Source organism: Bubalus bubalis, chromosome 20 (assembly GCF_019923935.1).
Source record: "Bubalus bubalis isolate 160015118507 breed Murrah chromosome 20, NDDB_SH_1, whole genome shotgun sequence".
In the NCBI taxonomy this organism is placed as follows: Eukaryota; Metazoa; Chordata; class Mammalia; order Artiodactyla; family Bovidae; genus Bubalus; species Bubalus bubalis.
This window is the reverse complement of record NC_059176.1, coordinates 48,759,370-48,779,227: the sequence shown is the minus strand read 5'-3', so window position 1 is coordinate 48,779,227 and position 19,858 is coordinate 48,759,370. Positions and strand designations below refer to the sequence as shown.

Genomic DNA, 19,858 nt, shown 5'->3' with positions numbered 1-19,858 from the left:
CTTGTGCTATGCATCTCTTCCATCTGACTGTTCCTAAGTTATATCCTTTCACATTAAGCTAGCAGAGTAAAATGTTTCTCTATAAAGTTCTGTGAGCCACTCTAGCAAATTAACTGAACCTGAGGAGGAAATCATGCGAGGAGGCAATCTTGGGCATAGTCAATCTACAGGCTGTCAGTCAAATGCACAGGCGACAGACAACTCGGACCTGACATCAGTGTCCATCTTCGGGTAGATAAGTGTCAGAGCTGAGTAAATTTGTGGGACCCCTGGTGAGTGTCCATGGAGAAGTGAGTTACTTGCTTCAGGTGCGGGGTGGGGGGAGTATACATATAGGAATTGGTGTCAGACTCATAAGAAAGCCAAGGGCAGTGAGAGCTGGAGAAGCAGAGAACCTAAAAGCGCTAAGAATGGTTGAGGGTTGCTAAGGCACTTTCTCAGAGCACCACCTGGTGGACATGCAGCAATGTTTACCAGTATCAATAAAGAGACTGACTAAAGGATCTACATACAGATCAAAAATTTTTAGCTGCTACAGATTTTTAGCTACTAAAAATCCAGACCAAACTTTCTGAAGTGGCTACCATCATTACCTGCTACACATACCTGGATGAGGTCCAAGATCCCAAGTTCACTCTCTGAGGAATCCACACAAAATACAAAGTAGAGGGTAGCATAATGCCGATAAATCAGTTTGTAGTCAGAGCCACCAATCAAACTGTGGAAGATGGGAAACATTTAAAAGCTTGTATTGGAATTGAACATATCAAAGAGAAGCTCTGTGCCAAGGAATGAAAATGGGCCCAAAACAAAGGAGGAGGGTAGGCCAAACAATAAGCCATTTCTACCAGGTGAAGGGCAACCAAATTTGGCAGAGGTGCCTAAAGCCATTTTACTTCATTTTTTCTTCTACCCATCCTGCCAGAACGGAGAAGGTGATGGCATCCCACTCCAGTACCCTTGCCTGGAAAATCCCATGGACGGAGGAGCCTGGAAGGCTGCAGTCCATGGGGTCGCCAAGAGTTGGACACAACTGAGCGACTTCACTTTCACTTTTCACTTTCATGCATTGGAGAAGGAAATGGCAACCCACTCCAGTATTCTTGCCTAGAGAATCCCAGGGATGGGGGAGCCTGGTGGGCTACCATCTATGGGGTCACACAGAGTTGGACACGACTGAAGTGACTTAGCAGCATAATTCTCCCAGGAACCAAACATTTAAATATCTGAAGCACAATCATTTAATAGCTTCCCAAACAGCTGAGTCTCTCCCTGAGCAGACTATGCTCAGCTCAGCTCAACTGCATCAGATACTCGCCCGACACTTAAGCACTGCGTGAAGAAGCAATAATGGCATGATGAAGGCCACCCGAAAGTGGATATATGCGGAGAAAACTGATGATTTACCTTCCACCCTCCAAGAAGTTACAGATGTTGTCATCCCGCTTGAGAACTAGATGAAAGGTCTCTCGAACAATCTGCTGCTGAATTTCTTCTGGCTATGGAATAAAAGAAAGAAAGTGAGTCAGTGGGAAAGCCTGAAAAACTATACCCCTTCCAAACAGGAATGATCTGAACATTTGGTACCAGTTTCCTGAAAAGACAGAAATGATGAGTAGAGGTAAAAATAAAAGGAGAATCTATAGCAAATGGAAAAGGCTCTGTTACAGGAAATAAAATAAGGTATATTAACCTAGATATCTAGTCCCTAACCATTACTGTCCTGCTAGGTGAGCTGATATTTCTCATACAGGGTCAAAGAATTCTCATACAAGGTTAAAAAATACTTAGAAGGCACAGTCCTGAAATATTTTATATTACCCTAGAAAACATCTATGCCAGGACAAATAACAAATGTCAATAGATCTACCACTGTAAGGAAGTCAAGATGTAGTCATGTACATGTTTTAAAAACCTGCATGAGAGTCCCTTGGACCACAAGGAGATCAAATCAGTCAATCCTAAAGGAAATCAGTCCTGAATATTCATTGGAAGGACTGATGCTGAAGCTGAAACTCCAATACTTTGGCCACCTGATGCGAAGAACTGACTCACTGGAAAAGACCCTGATGCTGGGAAAGACTGAAGGCAGGAGAAAGAGACGACAGAGGATGAGATGGTTGGATGGCATCACTGACTTGATGGACATGAATTTGAGCAAGCTCTGGGAGCTGGTGATAGACAGGGAAGCCTGGCGTGCTGCAGTCCATGGGGTTGCAAAGAGTTGGAAACTGAGCGACTGAACTGAACTGAATACCGGTAATACAGACATTATATATAAGATGCTGTGTGACCAACAAAGTACTACTGAGAAAGCACAAAATAGTCTATTGAGAGATTTGAATCTTGAACAATTGCAGATCTATAAATACCTTTTTTCACTTACTATTCACTTACTACACACCAGAAAGCTCAAATGTGATGGGATCTCTTGATGACCCACATTTGATTTCTATTTATACATATGAGGTTCATATTAAGTATGTTTTAAAAAAAAAAAGGATATGGAGAGGGAGAAATCAGTTATTAAAACAAAAACAGGGACTTCCCCGGCAGTCTTGTGGTTAAGACTCTGCACTTCCACTGCTAGGGGTGTGGATTCAAATCCCTGGTTGGGGAACTAAGATCCTGTGTGTCTCTTGGTCAAAAAAAAAAAGACAAAAGTAATTAAAAGCTCTAGACCAGTGCTCTCAAATCTCAATGTATAATGGGATTTTCCCAGTGGTCCAATGGTTAGGACTCTGCGCTTTCACTGCCAAGGACACAGGTTCAGTCTCTGGCAGGGGAACTAAGATATCTCAAGCAAGGTGTCTCAGCCAAAAAAAAGCAACAACAACCCAGTGAGTTTGAATAATGATTCACCTGGAAATACTGTTAAAATGCAGGCTTATTTTGTAGGTCTGGGGTAGGTCCTGAGACTGCAGTTCTAACAAGTTTCCAGGTAATAAGAACGCTGCTGATCTGAGAACCATTTTGAGTGGCAAAGCTTAAGAAAACTGTCAGACTGGACTCACCCTCAGAGTTAGAAAATAAACTCAAGTAACATTAACCCCTTTCCCTCTATAGCACTGAATTTAGGCTAGAAGTGGTTATTTAAAAGAAACAGAAGAAAAAAGAGGAAAAACATTGTGGAGCAATTACGTTTCATAACTTTGACTTACATAGGTACACAGTGGCTCTCCACATTTAATGAATGGATGAATAATAAAAACTTGCTAATAACTGGACACTGTAAGTTGAAGTAAATCAATCACTATTTTCTGGTTCCCATTTTAAAGAACTCACAAAGTTCAAAGATGCCAGGATGCTGTAAAGGCTTAACTCTGTGTACCCAGAAATACAAAACATGCTAAGCACCAGCATTTTTAAACCGAAAAAAATCTTGCAAACTAAAGCCTTTTATCTGACTCTACCAGGAAGTGATGGTAGTCAGTGGGTAAGCAGTATGAAATGGTGAGGCTACCTAATTTCTAATTCAACAAAATAGCAAATTACCAACTGCTTACATCTCTCAGTGATTTTCATAATCCCTCATATCTTTTAGTACTTTGCAGTTTCCAAGGTTATTTTCACTAAGGAGCTAATTTAGTTCTTAAAAATCCTACGCTCTCCAAAGATATACAAATGTTAGTAAGGGCATGAAAAAAATCAGTCATTAGAAAAAAAAAAAACCACAAGGAGAATCCACTTAACACTTACTAAAATGTCTTTAATCAAAAAGATAATAGAAAATGTTGACAGAGAGGTAGAAAAATTAGAATTTAAAAAATATTTATTTTTGGCTGCGTTGAGTCTTAGTTGCAGCACACAAAGGAAAAGGAAAGTGAAGTCACTCAGTCATGTCCAACTCTTTGCGACCCCATGATCTGTAGCCTACCAGGCTCCTCTGTCCATGGGATTTTCCAGGCAGGATTACTGGAGTGGGGTGCCATTTCCTCCTCCAGGGGATCTTCCCCACCCAGCCATTGAACCTAGGTCTCTTATGTCTCCTGCATCAGCAGGAAGGTTCTTTATCACTAGCACCACCTGGGAAACCTATCTATGGAATGTAACTTGGCAATAAAAAGGAATAAAGAACTGGTAACACTACAACATGGATGAACCTTGAAAACATTATACTAAAAGAAAGAAGTCAGTAATAAAAGACCACATATTGTATGATCCCATTTTACGTAAAATGTCCAGAACAGGCAAGTTTAGAGAGAGAGAAAATAGATCATTGGTTGCCTAAGACTAGGGGAATTGAGGAAATACAGAGTAATTGCTAATGGGTAGGGATTCCTTTCTGGGATAATGAAAATATTCTAAAATTGTGGTGATGGTTGCATAACTTTTAAAGTAGTAAAAACCATTCCACTGTATATTTTTAAAAGGTGAACTGTAGGTATGTCATGTATCACAATAACACTTTTAAACACCTGAGAAAAACTGACACACAAATGCAAACTGAAGTTACTGAATGTTAATATAAATCGATATGATTTAATAAAATGTAACCAAGCTATACAATTCTATTTAAAAGGTACCCAAAAAATTTTTCTCTCATTTCTATTCATTCTATTTAACGAGAGGAAATAAAGTCTGAAAGAGGTTTGTTAACTTGACACAAGGGTTTAAAAAAAAAGGTGTTGCTGAGGCCTGAATATAAGTTTTCTGACACTTTCCACTTTATGGTTTTCTCAGTCCACCAATTATATACGTAACATTTTGAAACCTAGCCACGAAGAAATAAAACGTCGGGGTGCAGGAGGCAAATGATGATGCTTATTTTTTCAGAGGAACGTCTTTGGAAAATTCGTGAGTGAGAACTTGCATTCTCACTCACTGAGCCCTCACGCGGCAGCATTTATAATTTCTCAATATTTCCCACTTTGAAACTTTCTTCAATTCTACAGAATGAAAGCTGTCTAGTCCCTGGGCACTCCTAGCCTACACTGAAGTAAAATAATTTCAAGAAAGCATTTTTCAAATCCTCTGGCTAAAGCAAAACCATTAAAAAGCTGCATATTTCTTCCTCCTGGGGAAACTGCGTTTAGCGACCAACAAGATTAATAAGACTTCGTTCAAGCAGTCAAGGAGACACACTCCCACTACCATTTAAAGTGCCCCGAGACTCTGGGAGAAGTGTCCCAGAATGGCACAGAAATGTCGGGGTCCAGGAAGAGGGAGGGAAGAGCCGGTGAAGCGGGGCGTGGGACCCAAGGCCTGAGACTGGAAGAGTCCTTCCGGGACCTGCCGTCCGCGGAAGGCTGAGTCTAGGGTCACTCATGTTGCTGGACCCCGAGGTCAGCGGCCGCTGCCCGCGAGCGCCGTACGGCCCCAAAAAAGGGAAGGGGGCGCAGGCGCCCTGAAAGGACGTGACGAAGCTGCGCACTCACGAAACGCTGGTAGAAGCGGACCAGCCGCGGCTTCCCGTGGTTATTGAAAACCAGAATCGCCTGAATCATCTTTGCCCGCCACGCTCCTTTCACCACCGGCTGCTTCCAGAGGAGCCTCTCCTTCCGCCACAACAAGGCCGCTTCCGGCTGGTGCGCTGCTGAGAGTGGTCCCCGGAAACATGTCCCGGCGCCCAGGGACCTGACCACGAAGAGTCCGGCTTCCCGGCAAGCCTTGGAGGAAGGCTGTCTAGGATGGGCGGCTGGCTGGCGGGGAAAGCCTCCTGCGAACACCGAATTTGGGGAGGGCCGTCACCTTGGCCGGCGTCGGTTGCCCACTCAGGGTCTGGCCAGGGCGCGAACGCGGCTCTCTGCCCTTTGTCTAGAACGACTGCTTGCCGCAGAATCCCGGCCCTGCGCAAAGCCGAGCCCGTCGGAAAAGGATGGGATGGAAAAGCAGAAACCGCAAAAGCAGCCGCGCTCCCAAGTGAAGACGAAGCGGGCGCCTCTCTTTATCTGGGTCTGCGTCAACACGCACGGTCGTGCTTTTCGCTTGACACTGCAGAGCGTTCCGAACATTAGAGAACATCTTTACTTTTTGGTATTACAAACAGTGCTGTAGTGAATTACATATGTGCCTCCTCGTGCAAAAGGGCTGTCTCTCCATGGTAGATAGCGAATGGTGGAATTAAGGGATCTTTAAAGCAATTCCTTTTAAAAGGTACCTGCGACCCCACATTGGTAGGGTTTGTATTTTCTTTTAATACCTTAGTGGGGGGTGAGTGGAGCACGTCCTTATATTGCAGATAGAGCTGCAAATGGGAATTACCTGCCCAAAGGACTGTTGACAATATGCATAAAAAAGCCTTTAAAATATATTGAACATTAGACCCAGCATTTGCAGTTTAGAATTTATAATAAAACGACTGTGGATGTGTGAAAAGATTTATCCTCAGGAACGTGCATCTCAGTAGTCTTATTTCAGGGGAAATGGGAAGCAACAACTCATTATTCCAAAATGAGAAATTGGCTAAATGCATTGATCCACGTGCATACGAGAAATATTAAAGTTATAAAAAATCATGTTGTGAAAGGTTTATGGTCTAGAGAAATGTTCATGGCATAGCTGTGAGTGGAAAGATTACACGAAGTATGTACAGGGACACTGTACTTTGTAAAAGACTAGAAATATATACACCAAAGGGCTTGCGTGGTGGCTCAGTGGTTAAGAATCCACCTGCCAAGCAGGAGAGGCAGGTTTGATCCCTGGGTGGGGAAGATGCCCTGGGGGAAAAAATGGCAATCCACTCCAGTATTCTTGCCTGGGAAATTCCATGGACAGAGGAGCCTGGCGGGCTACAGTCCATGAGGTCAAAAAGAATCAGACATGACTTAGCAACAGCAGCAGCAGCATAGCTATTAATATATAAAATTTTTATGTCTGTAAATCAATTTTTTAATGGAAAAATTTTAAAAATATGGAAAATGGTTATATTTAAAATATAACTGACCAACCCAAAAGACCTTCCCCCTCAGTAATAAATAGGCAAAGGTACTGAATAACAAACAAGGATATACATCTAGGAAACAAAGATGAAAAAAATATTTAAGCTCACTATTAATGGGGGAAAAGGCTAATTAAAATTAAAGTATTAACTTTAAAATTAAAATATTATTTTCACCTTATCAATTCCATTTTTAAAATATTATCACATCCAAATCTGGCAAGAGTAGCATGAAAATAAGTCCTTTTCTGCCTTGCTGGTGAGATAATTTAGTAAAGCAATCTGGCAATATGACAAGATCTTTACAAAGAATCCCTAGATTTCCAGTAATCTGTCTCCTGGGAATCCATCCCTAAGGAAATGACCCCCAAAATATAGTCAAGGGGGAGGGGCAGGCAGGTGAGAGAACTATGTAACTTAAAATTGTTTTTGACACAGCTCCAAATAGGGATCAATTAATTACCCAAATTTTGGAAAATGATAGAACTATTAAGGCTGCTGCTGCTGCTTAGTTGCTTCAGTCCTGTCCAGGCTCCTCTGTCCATAAGATTCTCCAGGCAAGAATACTGGAGTGGGTAGCCATGACCTCTTCCAGGGCATCTTCATTAAGGTTAATCAATCTTAAAAACAATGTATGAAGACTATGTAGCAATATAGACAATGGTTATATAACATCAGTTGAAAAAGGATTATCAAACTTTATGTGTTGGTATAATATTGCAGTAACCATGTACAGAAATTGTATATTCCAAGGTCAGGCCACTTCCCTATTTCCATGGCTTTGTAGGTCCTATTCTCTTGCTGGCAAGTCCCTTTGCACCTGCCTGCCTGAATATTTTTCCATCTCCTCTGCCGCTGCTATAGACCAGATCACTCTAGGCTCTCACCCCCACCACAGCAGCAGTCTCCTATCTGGGCTCATTGCCTTCAGTTTCTCTGCAGTCAAGCAATCTTTGAAATATACAAATAAGATCATATTACTCTCCCTGGGATCACTGGCTTCCAAGATATTAAGGATAATGTCCCAAAACATCAACACTTAACATGCTGAAGATGCCATGCCTGACCTCCAGCCTCACCTCCAACGCAGTTCCACTCCCATCACTCTCTGAGCTCCAGCCATGATAGCCTTTTCCTTCCAGGAGCCCCTCCCCAACCTGCTGAGATCCCGGAACCTAGCTGTTGCCCCGGGCTTCCGGACTGACACACTGTGCCTGCTTATTTAGGATGGTGGCCTGCCCACAGGAGCTTGCCCTACCCTTTGGGCAGCAGGATGCCCTCCCTGGGTGCCTCTCCCCAAGTCAGTATCCCCAGTCCTCCTCCTGTTTAAGCCCTCCCTGGCCACCACGTGCTTGAGGTCCCAGCATGCTCAATGGTGAGCCAGCCCCATTCAGGCACAGGACACTAGGGAAGCGGCTTCTAGAGTAGCCGCAATGAGAGAACAAGATGTGAACTGAGACAAGGGCAGCAAGAACAGAAGAGACTCATGAGCGCTCCAGCCACTTGTAACTTCAGTCAGTTTAAATGAAGTGTTAATCCCAAGCCTCACAGCCATATTGTTGAGCCCAGGCTCAAATATACAGGAAGGCAAATGACAGTTTGAACCATGATAATACATGCTAGGACCTCAACCATGAAAACCATCTGAAAAAAAAAAATGGAGATAATAATCACCTGTGCCTCTTGGGATGGTTGTAACAAGTAAAACACTGCAAATGCTTGGCACAAGTACTAGAACCAAGAGGCCCTCCGCAGTCAGTGACTATAATTATCATCACGGAAAGCATCTAGTGTTGTATTTGACCCATTAGGGGACTTCGTTAGTTTACCACCACCCCCTTTTCCCTGAGGCAAGCAGGATCTACATTCTAAGTTCCTACCCATTCTTAGGCTATGTAGATTTCAACACCTGATCTCTTCATTGATGTGGATGTGGGCACATTACCCCTCAAGATAATGTTCATGATCAAAAGCATATGGCTTCTGGGACTTCCCTGATGGTCCAGTGGTTAAAACTCTGAGCTCCCAATGCAGAGGACGTGGGTTCGATCCCTGGTGGGGGCACTAAGATCCCACATGCTGTGTGGTGTGGCCCAAAAAAAAAAAGATATGGCTGTCTTCTTATAGGGAGGTTGCTCAGTTTATTGGAGAAGGCAATGGCACCCCACTCCAGTACTCTTGCCTGGAAAATCCCATGGATGGAGGACCCTGGTGGGCTGCAGTCCATGGGGTCACTAAGAGTCGGACACGACTGAGTGACTTCACTTTCAAGCACTGGAGAAGGACATGGAAACCCACTCTAGTGTTCTTGCTTGGAGAATCCCAGGGACTGGGGAGCCTGGTGGGCTGCCATCTGTGGGGTCGCATAAAGTCGGACATGACTGAAACGACTTAGCAGCAGCAGCTCAGTTTATACCTAATAATAAAATAGTCAGTGTAGAGGAATCCTTTCCTGAAATTTTACTCATTCATAAAAAATTCTCAAAGTACAAAACAAGAAAGAAAGGTGTTATCCAAAATGTGGTCTGCGGCCTGGCGGAGGGAGTCAGAGAGAAGGAGATGAGCTGGCCATGCCTATGAACGAGCTCAGCCTCCATAAAAAGAGCATCCCCAGGAAAAGAGCCAAGGGAGGTCAGGAGACAGGAACCCCCAACATAGCAGAGGACCAGAGGAAGAAAAAGAAGTGGAAGTTCTGGGGACCGAGAAGGGCACGAGGGAAGAGGAGGCTTGAGCAGGAGGGCAGAGGCCCCCAACACAGAGTACTGGGGAGGAGGGCAGCTGCAGGAGGAAAGCAGGAAATAGAAGGACAGAAGGAGGAGGCCCCGGTAACTTCTCCTTGGAGCCACTCTGCGTACAGATGAGGGATTCCCCCCAATTCTGCAGCAACTCCAGATCTTCTGACTGCCCCAGGGGGCCTCGCCCCCTGCCTGCCTTCACAAACACGGCTGCCGCTCAGGGCAAGGGCCACCATGAAAATCTGGGGAAGGCTAGACTCACAGCCAGGAAGTGACCCTCCACGAGCCACAGCCTGGCGCCCCACGGCTAACATCGAGGTCTTAGATTTGATTTTAGCAGAGCTTGTTTGAAGAGTATATTCCATGGCAGCCGTAGGGAAGAATCAAGTAAGGCTTGGTGGACCTGCTCCCTTGAGCTCCAGAGTGAAAGTTGATGGAAGAAATGCTCAGTGGTGCTGGTGGGTCCAGGAGGTACCCCATCTCTCCCTGACCTCAGTCGTCCTAGAGGTAAAGAGAGATAAACAGAGTGTATTTCATAAACATCTTCTATTGTCATCAAACAAGGGTTCGCTCCAGTGGTACCGGTCGGGCCCTCGGCTGCCTGCCTTGGCCTCATCTCATTAGCGTTGGCCCAGGGAGCCAGCCTGGCAATTCCCATTGTTTTATAGTCAAAGACTCGCTTTATTAAGACAAAAGGGAATCCATTTCCTCTATCTGCCCCTGTTTTCTCTGGCTAATGTCTTCACTTCATCAGCTAGATAGACAGCCCGTTTTTTTGAGACTTAGTTTTAAATGTTCAATTTGGGAGTCTTTTGACACCAATTCAAATCTTTGGGTGAAATGCAGCTCAAAAAACCAAATCAACTGTGAATCGGTTGAGGATCAACTAGGGGGCTGACCTTTGAGCCAAAAAAGCTATTAAGGTCCAAGTCAGCCATTTTCCAGCCACTCTGGGCAGGAAGCCCAGAACAGAGTGGGGGGAAATGTTCATTCAGCGGCTCAACACAGCTAATGTATTCACTTGAAGTGGAAATGTTTGGAGCCTTCCTGGCATTACGTCTCCTTGGTTCCCCTTTGCGCTCCCTTTTTCCTGTCCTTTACTTTTATAAATCTGTGGGGCTCTCTTGTTGATTGGCACAGTTCAGGCCCACCAGGAAGAAAGGTCCCTTCATGTCTTGAGGGACTTTTCATCAGGCTCACACTCAGGAAGTCCACCAAAGCTGGGAGTAAAGTTAAGTTGCTGTCTCTTTCTGCTACCACCCAACTGCAACTAGTCCATACAAAACTCCCGCCAGGAGACAAACCACACCAGCGCCAGGCCCACAGCCGTCTCCCTGGACCTACCCACTCCTCATCCGCCACGCCATCCCCCTGCTCGCGGGTCTCACTTGCAGCCCCCTCCGAAGACTTCTGGGCCATGATGTTGTCTGTCCAGGATGCTCCCGTCTTCCCATCACCAGCGAAATTACACTTGGTCACTGTTCCAGCCTCGAGTTTGGCTAATGAATCTGAAAGGAGAAGTTCACAATTCCCTCAGACTCCCTTCCTTTCCCTCAGAATTCCCTCACACTGTCTGGCCTCTCTACACGTGGTGGAAACCTGGTGGGGCCCGGCCCTTCTGCTGGGGTCCTCTAGGCCTGAGTGTGCTCAGGGAGCCCCTGGAGGGGGCCCCAGATAGGAGAGGGCACCCACAGGAACCAGAGGATTGAGCAGCACCCCAGGATCCAGAACGTCCAGGCTGTTGCCTCCAGGCCACTTTTCCAGGGAACTGAGAAATCAATCTCAAGGGGTCATGTCTGCAGGGAGGCCGGACCTGACCTGCTCCGTGAGCCCTAAGCAGGAGGGGTGAGGGGCCCTCAGACAGGAAGCCAGGAGCCCCCCACAGGCCATACAGGGGCATCAGGCCCCAGCGAGGGCTGCACTGCTCACCCAGGAAGGGGCCGTCGCCTCGAGTTTTCAGCCGTACCCCAGCCCCAAGCTCGAGCTCCATGGCTTCCATCTCTGACTCAGGCATCCAGAAGGCCACTGTCTCAGCAGGGGTGAGGCTCTCTGTCAGCGCAAGCAGCTCCGGCTTATTCACCAGCCTCTTCAGCACCTCGGGCGTCAGTCTGTCCGAGTCACCCTTGGCTTCCACCTCTGCAGTGTAAACGTGAAGTGTGCGATAAATGCTCTCTGCTGGCTATCCCACTGGGCTTCTACCAGCACGAGGTGGTCATTACCAGTGTGACAGCAAGCACTCTGGGAGGGCTCTTTAGAAGCCAGCTGAGGGTTGACTGTTGTACCTGCTCACAAACACCCGCGCTCCCATCCTGCCCCTGCTCATCAAGGAGCGCATGCAGAGGATTATGGATAAGGGCTCTGGAGCCAGGCTGCCTGGTGCACATCTGCTTTACATGCTGTGTGACCACAGGCAAGTTACTTAACCTCTCTGTGCCTGACAAATAGGGTGAAACACAGTACCTACCTGATGGGACTGACATGAGGTATAAAAGAAAGAGCTAGTGTACATAAAGTGCTTAGCATGAGGCCCAGCACACAGCAAACCCTCAGCAGGCGTCAGTGTTTTCACTATCTCTATTTACAAATGAGAAAGCTAGGGCTTAGAGAGGTTAAGTGATTTGCCCAATGTTACACAGCTAGTCTATGGAGGAGGCAGGATTCAAGCCCTTCATACAATTCTGCCTTCCCAGGGACCAGGCAGAGGTCTCCCCTGGCTGGGATGGGGTCTGCTGGAACCGGCAGCAAACTTGGATGGTCCTCAGATTCTCTACTGGCCTGCTTATCCTGGCCTGGGCAGAGCGCAGGGGCTCAGCCAGGGTTCCAACAGCCTCTCACTGCCCACCCTGGAAGTCCCAAATCTGCTGATCTCAGCTTGGGGGTGGGGAGAATGATTCTACCAGACTGCAGAAAACAGGAGGCACTGGGAAGGCAGCAGGCCCTCAGCACTGAGGGAGGGCACTGGGGACCCTCTGCGTGAACGGAGGGCAGGAAGAGTCCAGCCAGACGTCCCTCAGACCAGACACGGACTTCAGTCATGCTGAGAAGACACTCTGTGGCGCCTAAGAGACCTCTGGAGGCAAAGGAAGGCCAGTGTAGGACGGCCCCAGGGCAGGAAGGGCAGAGGGCACCTACTGTAAGAGGACATGAGGAAGCCTGTGTTCACCTTCCTGGTGGCGCTGAAGTTGGGCTCAATTTCGTTTCCCTTGGGGTCAAACTTACGGCGATGGATGCGACTCGGCCGGATATACAGTACGTAGTAGCGCTCCTGGGGCCAAGCAGAGAGAGTGAGGGGCTGTTCATTCCCTTCACCCCACAACGCACACACTCCCTACGTTCTCCGGCTGCAGCCCCCCAGCCTCACTCTCTACCCTAGAATCCCACCTTGGCTCCAAAAGATATTCAAGCTGGCCAGAGGGCCCCCACTCCCAATAATCATCATTCATTCATTCACATGTCGAGTACAGCATGTGCCACACGTGATGAACCATGGCTACACATCCATGAGAGGGCAGGCTCAGAGCCCAACCCCACAGCTTCCACTCGGTCAGAGCCAGAAAGAATAGAAAACCATAACCCAAGGACCCCAAATATCAAAAAGCAGGAGTAGTAGCAGCCGAGATGCCACAGAAAGGGCACTGAGATGGAGTTCCGAGTGAGGGCTGCCACTGTTCCCCTTCCAACAAATGTGGGTCCTGCAGCATGTGACGCTTAGCCTCTGTTTCCCCTGTTGCCTGGAGACAACGTGAGGTCTACTTTCAGGCATGTTGTAAGGATTCAAGAGATAACAAAGGAGCAACCACAGTGTAAACGTGAAGTGTGCGATACATGCTGTCTGCCAGCTGTCCTAATCAGAACAGGAGACAACAATGATGTAAATCAACTATACATCAAGAAAATTTTAAATAAACACTATAATCTAAAACAAAAACTAGAGATTGAAGAAGAGGAAACCACCACCTGGGACAAACAGGGAAGGCAAGTCCTCATAGTGTGGAGAAACCTGCAACTGTGCGAGTAAGGGTGTAGGCAGGATTTTAAAGGCCTGGACAGGCACAGAAAACAAAAGTCAAGGTCCCATGTGGACGTCTGAACAACAGAGGGGCCTTGGAAGCCTCAAGGGAGTCTGAGCTGCAGAAGCACGTGGGGGATGATATAAGACAGGCCTTGAGTTGGCATCTGGTTTTACATGGCAGACCAGAGGGAATCCTGAAAGGTTTCTGAACAGCACCTAGACTATGACAGATGTCTTTCAGGAGACCAGCAGGCTGCAGGGCAGGGACCCGTGCTGGGTGCAGCCAGAAGGCAGGAGAGGGGGCACAAGGTTTAATCAGGACAGGATGAGTTCCTAAGGGCCCATGTGGGGGCATGGAAGGGGAGGTGTGACATGGTCAAGGTAGGAAACCTGCAGGGCCAAGCATTACCCACTTGGGGGAGGGCCAGAGGAGACTGGAGGCTTGCAGGCTGGTGGTCAGGGGCATATAGTGATTGTCATTAGGAACAAGGAGGAGGAAGGTTTGGAGAGAGGCTGGAGAACACCCTGCCTGCAGAGGACAGCCGGGGCAGTCCAGCCCCACATCAGGTCCTGCTGGGCTCTGCTGGGCAGGCTGGCTGGGGTTACGGGCTGGGGTGCTAACCCTGCTGACCCGCGTGCTAAGGAAGAGAGGGAGAAGCAAAGCATTTCCTGGCCTGAAACTAGTGCTGAGCTGGAAGCTGAGGCGGTTCACAAGGGGTGTGGGTGAGAAACTGGCTCCAGGTAGCCGCAGGCCTCTGGAACTTGCTGAGCTCAGTTCTAGAGATCAAGGAGATAAGTTGGTCAGTACATCTGGGGTTATTTGGAAGGGGGGAGGGGTACAGATTCAGAACTTGTTGTTCAGTTGCTAAGTTGTGTCTGACTCTTTGCAACCCCATGGACTGCAACACACCAGGCTTCCCTGTCATTCACCATCTCCCAGAGTTTGCTCAAACTCATGTCCATTGGGTCGGTGATACTATCTAACCATCTCATCCTGTCACCCACTTCTACTCCTGCCCTCAGTATTTCCGAGCATCAGGGTCTTTTCCAGCGAGTAGGGTCTTTTCCAGTGAGTTGGCTCTTCGCATCAGGTAGCCAAAGTAATGGAGCTTCAGCTTGAACATCAGTCCTTCCAGTGAATATTCAGGGTTGATTTCCTTTAGGATTGACTGGTTTGATCTCCTTGCAGTCCAGGGGACTCTCAAAAGTCTTCTCCAGCACCACAATTTAAAAGCATCAATTCTTCAGCACTCAGCCTTCTTTAAGATCCAACTCTCACATCCATACACGACTACTGGAAAAACCATAGCTTTGATGATGCGGACCTTTGTCAGCATAGTGATGTCTCTGCTTTTTAATACACTGTCTATGTTTGTCATAGCTTTTCTTCCAAAAAGCTTTTCAGAACTCGTGCTCAGGAAAGAAACCCTTGCTAGTAGGGGATGGTGAATGCCAGCCAAGTGTGTCCATGGATGGGGGTGATAAAGGGCGTGACACTAGGAGGCTGAGAGGACAAGAAGAGAAGGGCACGGATGTGGGAGCTGAAGCCTCGGGTGGTATCAGCAAGGTAGACCTCACATTCAAGCTGGAAACAAAGGCCCAGAACACAGCAACCCTCCTCCCACCTCAGGGCTCCACACTCATGCACACACGAATGTCCAGGTCCACATTGGTGACCTGCTTTCTAAAAATCCAGCATTCCAAAACACCCAGCCACACAGGGATATTAAAAGATGAGCAAGGGAATTCCCTGACGGTACAGTGGTTAGGACTCCATACTTCCACTGCAGGGAACCCGGGTTTGATCCCTGGTCAGGGAACTAAGATCCCTGCAAAACGAGCTATATGTGGACAAAAAAAAAGATGCGAAAGCCCTGCTAAGATATTCACCACTCTGCAAATGGAGTTGCTTCAGGGCTCCTTCTGAAAGCAGACTCCAACAGTACATTTAAAGTAATTCAACTCCAAACAACTCAAGGTACACATGATTTCCCAGCCACACAGCTGGTACCCCAAAGGGGAAGGTCACTGTTGACCTCGCACCCATACAGGCAGGTAACTTTGCTCTGACCTTGTTCATCAGGTCCGGAAGCAGTGGGAACCACCAGACCAGAGGAGAGGGGCCAGGCCCTCAGCCCAGAGCCACTCATCCTGCCTACCCAGAGAAGTTCCCGGCATTCTAGTTCTATTCCATCGGGAGACAGGACCTCTTCAGAGGGCCTTCCAGCCCACTCAGGACCCCCAGCTTGAGTCCTGAACCACTGACCTCACCCCATCCTGCTCTCAGCCCTCCCAGTCCTGGCCCCAAACACACCTCACTGAGAGGAACTGGACCCTCCCTTCCCAATTCCTTGGTTTAGGGCCTGGTCTGTCTTCTCATCAAGACCCCAGTCCCCACCCCCCACCCCCAACCCTGGTCTGTCTGCCACCCAGTACAGCCCTACTGATCCCTTCCATCCGTGGCCCCTTTTGGTTGCCAATCTCCCAGCCAACCCTCTACCTGCCCTGTGAGCCTCACAAGGAAAGAGCTGGACCCCAAGTCTTGGCACTGGCAGAGTCAAGCAGAGAGAGATACCCTGGTGGGTGGGAACCCTGAAGCCAGTGCCCTGAGGGCGCCCCCTGGGAAACATCCTCACCTTCCTGCCGTGGGCATCCGAGATGCTGTGCCGGGATACATCCAGTAATTCTCCCTCCAGCAGGACGCCATCTCCCCTGAGGAAGAGAGGGAATGAGGGCTTCACTGGTTCTGTCGTCCTCAGCAAAGAACCACAAGCGCAATGGCCCGACCTGCAGGGCGTTACTGTAACCAGAACCTCAGTCTTCACATCCGCCAAATGTGAGTAACAACCACCCCACTTGCTTCTATGAGGGTGACATCCGACTACCTACGTGAAGGTGCTTTGTAAACTGCGAAGGTGCTTTGTAAACCATTAAGCGTTTACAAAATATAAAGAATTTTACTTTTTTAGGTAACCAAATTTGGGAGTGGGGTTCTAAGGTCTAAGCTGCTATAAAGTATCTTCCCTTTTCACCTGTTTTAAAGCACTTTCGTATTTCTGTTCTCATTCTTATCCATTTTTAGAATGGAGAAACCCAGACTCAGAAGTTTCCTGAGAAGCCCAAGGTCACAGGGTCCCTCACTGAGAGGAACTGGACCTTCCCTTCCCAATTCCAGTTTTCATAAAAGCAGAACCTAGGGACTACCGCCTTCAGAACCATGGAAATGGAAGAGGGGTGGGGGCAACTGAAAGGATGGGAATGAAATGAAACCTCCCTGGACCTTACCTGTCCCTACCCACCCCCCTTAAGCCCTTCAGTCTTTGGCAGTGGTTGTTGGTTGTTCAGTGGCTAAAGTCGTGTCCGACCTTTGGCGACCCCATGGACTGCAGCGCGCCAGGCTTCCCTGTCCTTCACCATCTCCTGGAGTTTGCTCAAACTCTTTCTTTAGGTTTTGTCATTGCAAATGGAATGGTCCATTCGTTCTCATAACCTCCGGGTCCATAATGGCAGGGCTGGGCCCTCCCGACCAACAGGCCTCCGGGCAGGCCTTGCGCTCCCCCAACCCTTCCAGGCCGACTCCCACCCGCTGTCCCCGTCCCTGCAGGACACTGTCCTTCTGGAGCTGTGCAAAGGCCTGAAGACAAGGCAAGGGCAAGTGGCGGTGCGTGGAGTCACCGGGGCAGGGTAGAGACAAAGGTGGAGGTGAGTAAGCACTGCCTTTTGAGACCCGTTTAGGAGTTGAGACCGACAGTCCGTGAGCTTCACGCGGATCGGTGTCTCTGGAGTGCGCTCCGAGGGGAGCACTGTGAGAGACGATCCCGAGGCCCCGGAGCTCTTCGGCGAGCCCCGCCTTTCCTCCCACCCGCACCCCATCCCGGTGGCGCCACCCCCACCCCAACTCCCGCGCGCAATCAGGGAGCCTGGATTCAAAGCAGATGCTCGCAAGCCGACAGAGGCCGGGCCGGGAGGCGGTGGAGAGACGCGGGCGGAGCCTACCGCTGGTGAGCGGCAGGGTCCCAGGCCCCCGGCAGCCGCGCGCTCCGCACCGCCTTGTTGCGGAGGGCGCTGTCGTGGTAGATGCGGCTCATCCTCCCCACGGCCGCGGCGCTCTCGAGGGATGGCGAACCGAGTGGGCACGCTGGGCTGGGGGCAGCGCGAGGGGAAGCTGACGGAGAACGCGCGGAGGCCGGCAATTCCCGACGGCCGATCACGGGCTGCGCGGCCCGGCCCCGGGCGTTCCCGCGCGGGATTTAAAGGGGCCGAACCCCATTCCTGCCGCGGGACCTTGCTTGGTGGGAAGTGGGCTTCCGGGAGGACCGGGCTGGGGCCTTAGCCCGGAGGTGGGGGTGGGATGAGGGAGAGAGCCACTCTCTTCTCTTTTCTCTCCCTCGTCCTTGTTACTAGTGGGAGACCCCTACTCCCACAAAGGGGAAATCGAGGCTCAGAGAACCCATAGGATCAGCTCTGATAGGATGCGTTTCCAGAGAGCAAGAATAGGAAAAAGGGAACGGCCCCAGAGGCGGCTGGGTGGTAAGTGCCCAACTGCCCATTTTGCCCGAGTGAGGCCTCACAGTGGCCGAGGGAGGTGTTCTTGGGATCTGTCACGAAGGAGCCTGGGCTTGGGTGTCGGATCAACTGACCTACCAAGGCTGGAATCCGCGCTGTGTGAGCTTGGGCAACTGCCTCAACCTCTCTGAGCTTCTTACTCTGTAAAACGGGGTCCAAATCAGAGAGGTTGTACGGGTTTAATGGCTTCCCTGGAGGCTCAGTGCCGGTAAAGAACCCGGGACACGCAGATTCGATCCCTGGGTTGGGAAGTTCCCCTGGAGAAGGAAATGGCAACACACTAAAGTATTCTGGCCTGGAGAATTCCATGGACTGAGGAGCCTCGCGGGTCCTACAGTGCACGGGGTCGCAAAGTGTGGGGTCGCAAAGTGTTGGACACTACTGAGCAACTAAGCATGCGCGCTGTGCGCTACTGTATATAAAATAGGTAACTACCAAGGACCTACTGTATAGCAGAGGGAACTCTAGGCAATACTCTGTGATGACCTATATGGAAAAAGAATCTAAAAAAGAGTGGGTATATGTGTATGTGAACTGATTCACTTTGATGTACACTTGAAACTAACACAACATTGTAAATCAACTATACTCCAATAAAAATTTTTTTAAAAATAAAATTTGTCACTAAACCAAAATCACATTGCTGGTAAATAAAATCAGTTTTCAAACCAAAAAAACAAAAACTCCCCAGGCTGATGTAAGGAACTTGCATAACTCAATAGAGAAGGCGGGGGAAATGATTTTTTAAAATAGGCCAATGAACTAAATAGATATTTCTCCAAAGAAGACATACAGATGGACAAAAGAGGTATGAAAAGCGGCTCAGTATCACTAATGATCAGAGAAATGCAAACCAAAACCACAATGAGGTATCACCTCACACCTGTTAGAATGGCTATTATCAAAAAAACAAAAGACAAGTGTTATCAAGGATATGAAGAAAAGGGAACCCTTGTATGGCATTGATGGGAATGTAAATTGTTACAGCCACTATGGAAGACATTATGGAAGTTTCTCATGAAATTAAAAAGAAAACCACCAAGTGGTCCAGCAATCTCACTTCTGGGTATATGCACAAGGAAACTGAAATCAAGACATCAAAGGAATGTCCACACTCCCATGTTTCTTTCACAACAGCCAAAAAGTAGAAGCAATCTAAATGTCCATCAGTGGATGAATGGAAAAGGAAAACGTGGTATATGCATACTATGGAATATTATTTGGGTTGAAAAAAAGAAGGAAAGCCTGCCATTTGCAGCAACATGATGAACCTGGAAATGAAAGAAGCCAGGCACAAAAAGACAAGTAGTGCGTGATCTCATTTACATGAGGAATCTAAGATAGTCAGACGCATAGAAGCAGAGAGTGGAGAGGCTGTCAGGGGCTGAAAGGGGGAGGGAGAAACAGGCAGGTAGTAGTCAAAGGGCACAGTATTTTAGGTGTACAAGGTGAATGATACCTGGAGATCTATAACTACAGAGTGCCTGTAGTTAACAATATTGTATTATATACTTAAACATTAACTGAGGGTAGATCTCACGTTGAGTGTTCTTCCACACACACACACAAACACACACACACTACAAAATAATAATAAGACGAGGAAACTCGCAGATGACAATATGTTTACAGCATAGCTTGTAGTGATGGTTTCATGAGTGTGTA

The 19,858-nt window shown here is 48.1% G+C and overlaps 2 protein-coding genes across 4 annotated transcripts in view; both read right to left on the bottom strand.

Moving 5' to 3' along the window:
* The window catches only part of LOC102407761 (adaptor related protein complex 3 subunit sigma 2), a 40,768-nt gene extending 35,219 nt beyond the window's left edge, over positions 1-5,549 (bottom strand). The window contains exons 1-3 of one of the 2 annotated variants that reach the window (XM_006058216.4): positions 5,379-5,549; positions 1,408-1,499; positions 607-718 (exon numbers count right to left, since the gene is read on the bottom strand). In XM_006058216.4, the coding sequence (XP_006058278.1) occupies positions 607-718; positions 1,408-1,499; positions 5,379-5,447 (273 nt within the window). In that variant the 5' untranslated portion in view covers positions 5,448-5,549. The remainder of the gene's footprint in view (positions 1-606; positions 719-1,407; positions 1,500-5,378) is intronic. The other variant, XM_025271799.3, reaches the window with a different exon arrangement.
* A 3,768-nt stretch (positions 5,550-9,317) lies between these two features.
* Positions 9,318-17,857, bottom strand: LOC102408090 (actin related protein 2/3 complex inhibitor). Of its 2 annotated transcripts, none has more exons than XM_006058218.4 (6): positions 17,624-17,857; positions 16,264-16,339; positions 12,835-12,880; positions 11,545-11,751; positions 10,960-11,123; positions 9,318-10,116 (listed from the first exon to the last, which is right to left on the bottom strand). In XM_006058218.4, the coding sequence occupies exons 1-6, from the start codon at positions 17,713-17,715 to the stop codon at positions 10,108-10,110; spliced, it is 594 nt and encodes a 197-aa protein (XP_006058280.4). In that variant the 5' UTR covers positions 17,716-17,857; the 3' UTR covers positions 9,318-10,107. The 2 variants fall into 2 exon arrangements, with proteins under 2 accessions (XP_006058280.4, XP_006058279.4); XM_006058217.4 differs by having other exon boundaries at positions 12,748-12,880; positions 17,624-17,855.
* Positions 17,858-19,858: the final 2,001 nt, after the last annotated feature.

Bases quoted from the DNA above. Each gene is read 5' to 3' on its own strand.
- LOC102408090 (XM_006058217.4), bottom strand. From the start codon at position 17,715: ATGAGCCGCATCTACCACGACAGCGCCCTCCGCAACAAGGCGGTGCGG. The intron at 16,340-17,623 runs GTAGGCTCCGCC...TCTCTTCCTCAG, and splicing joins GACCCTGCCGCTCACCAGCG to GGGAGATGGCGTCCTGCTGG. The intron at 12,881-16,263 runs GTGAGGATGTTT...GCTTGGCCCCAG, and splicing joins CGGATGCCCACGGCAGGAAG to GAGCGCTACTACGTACTGTA.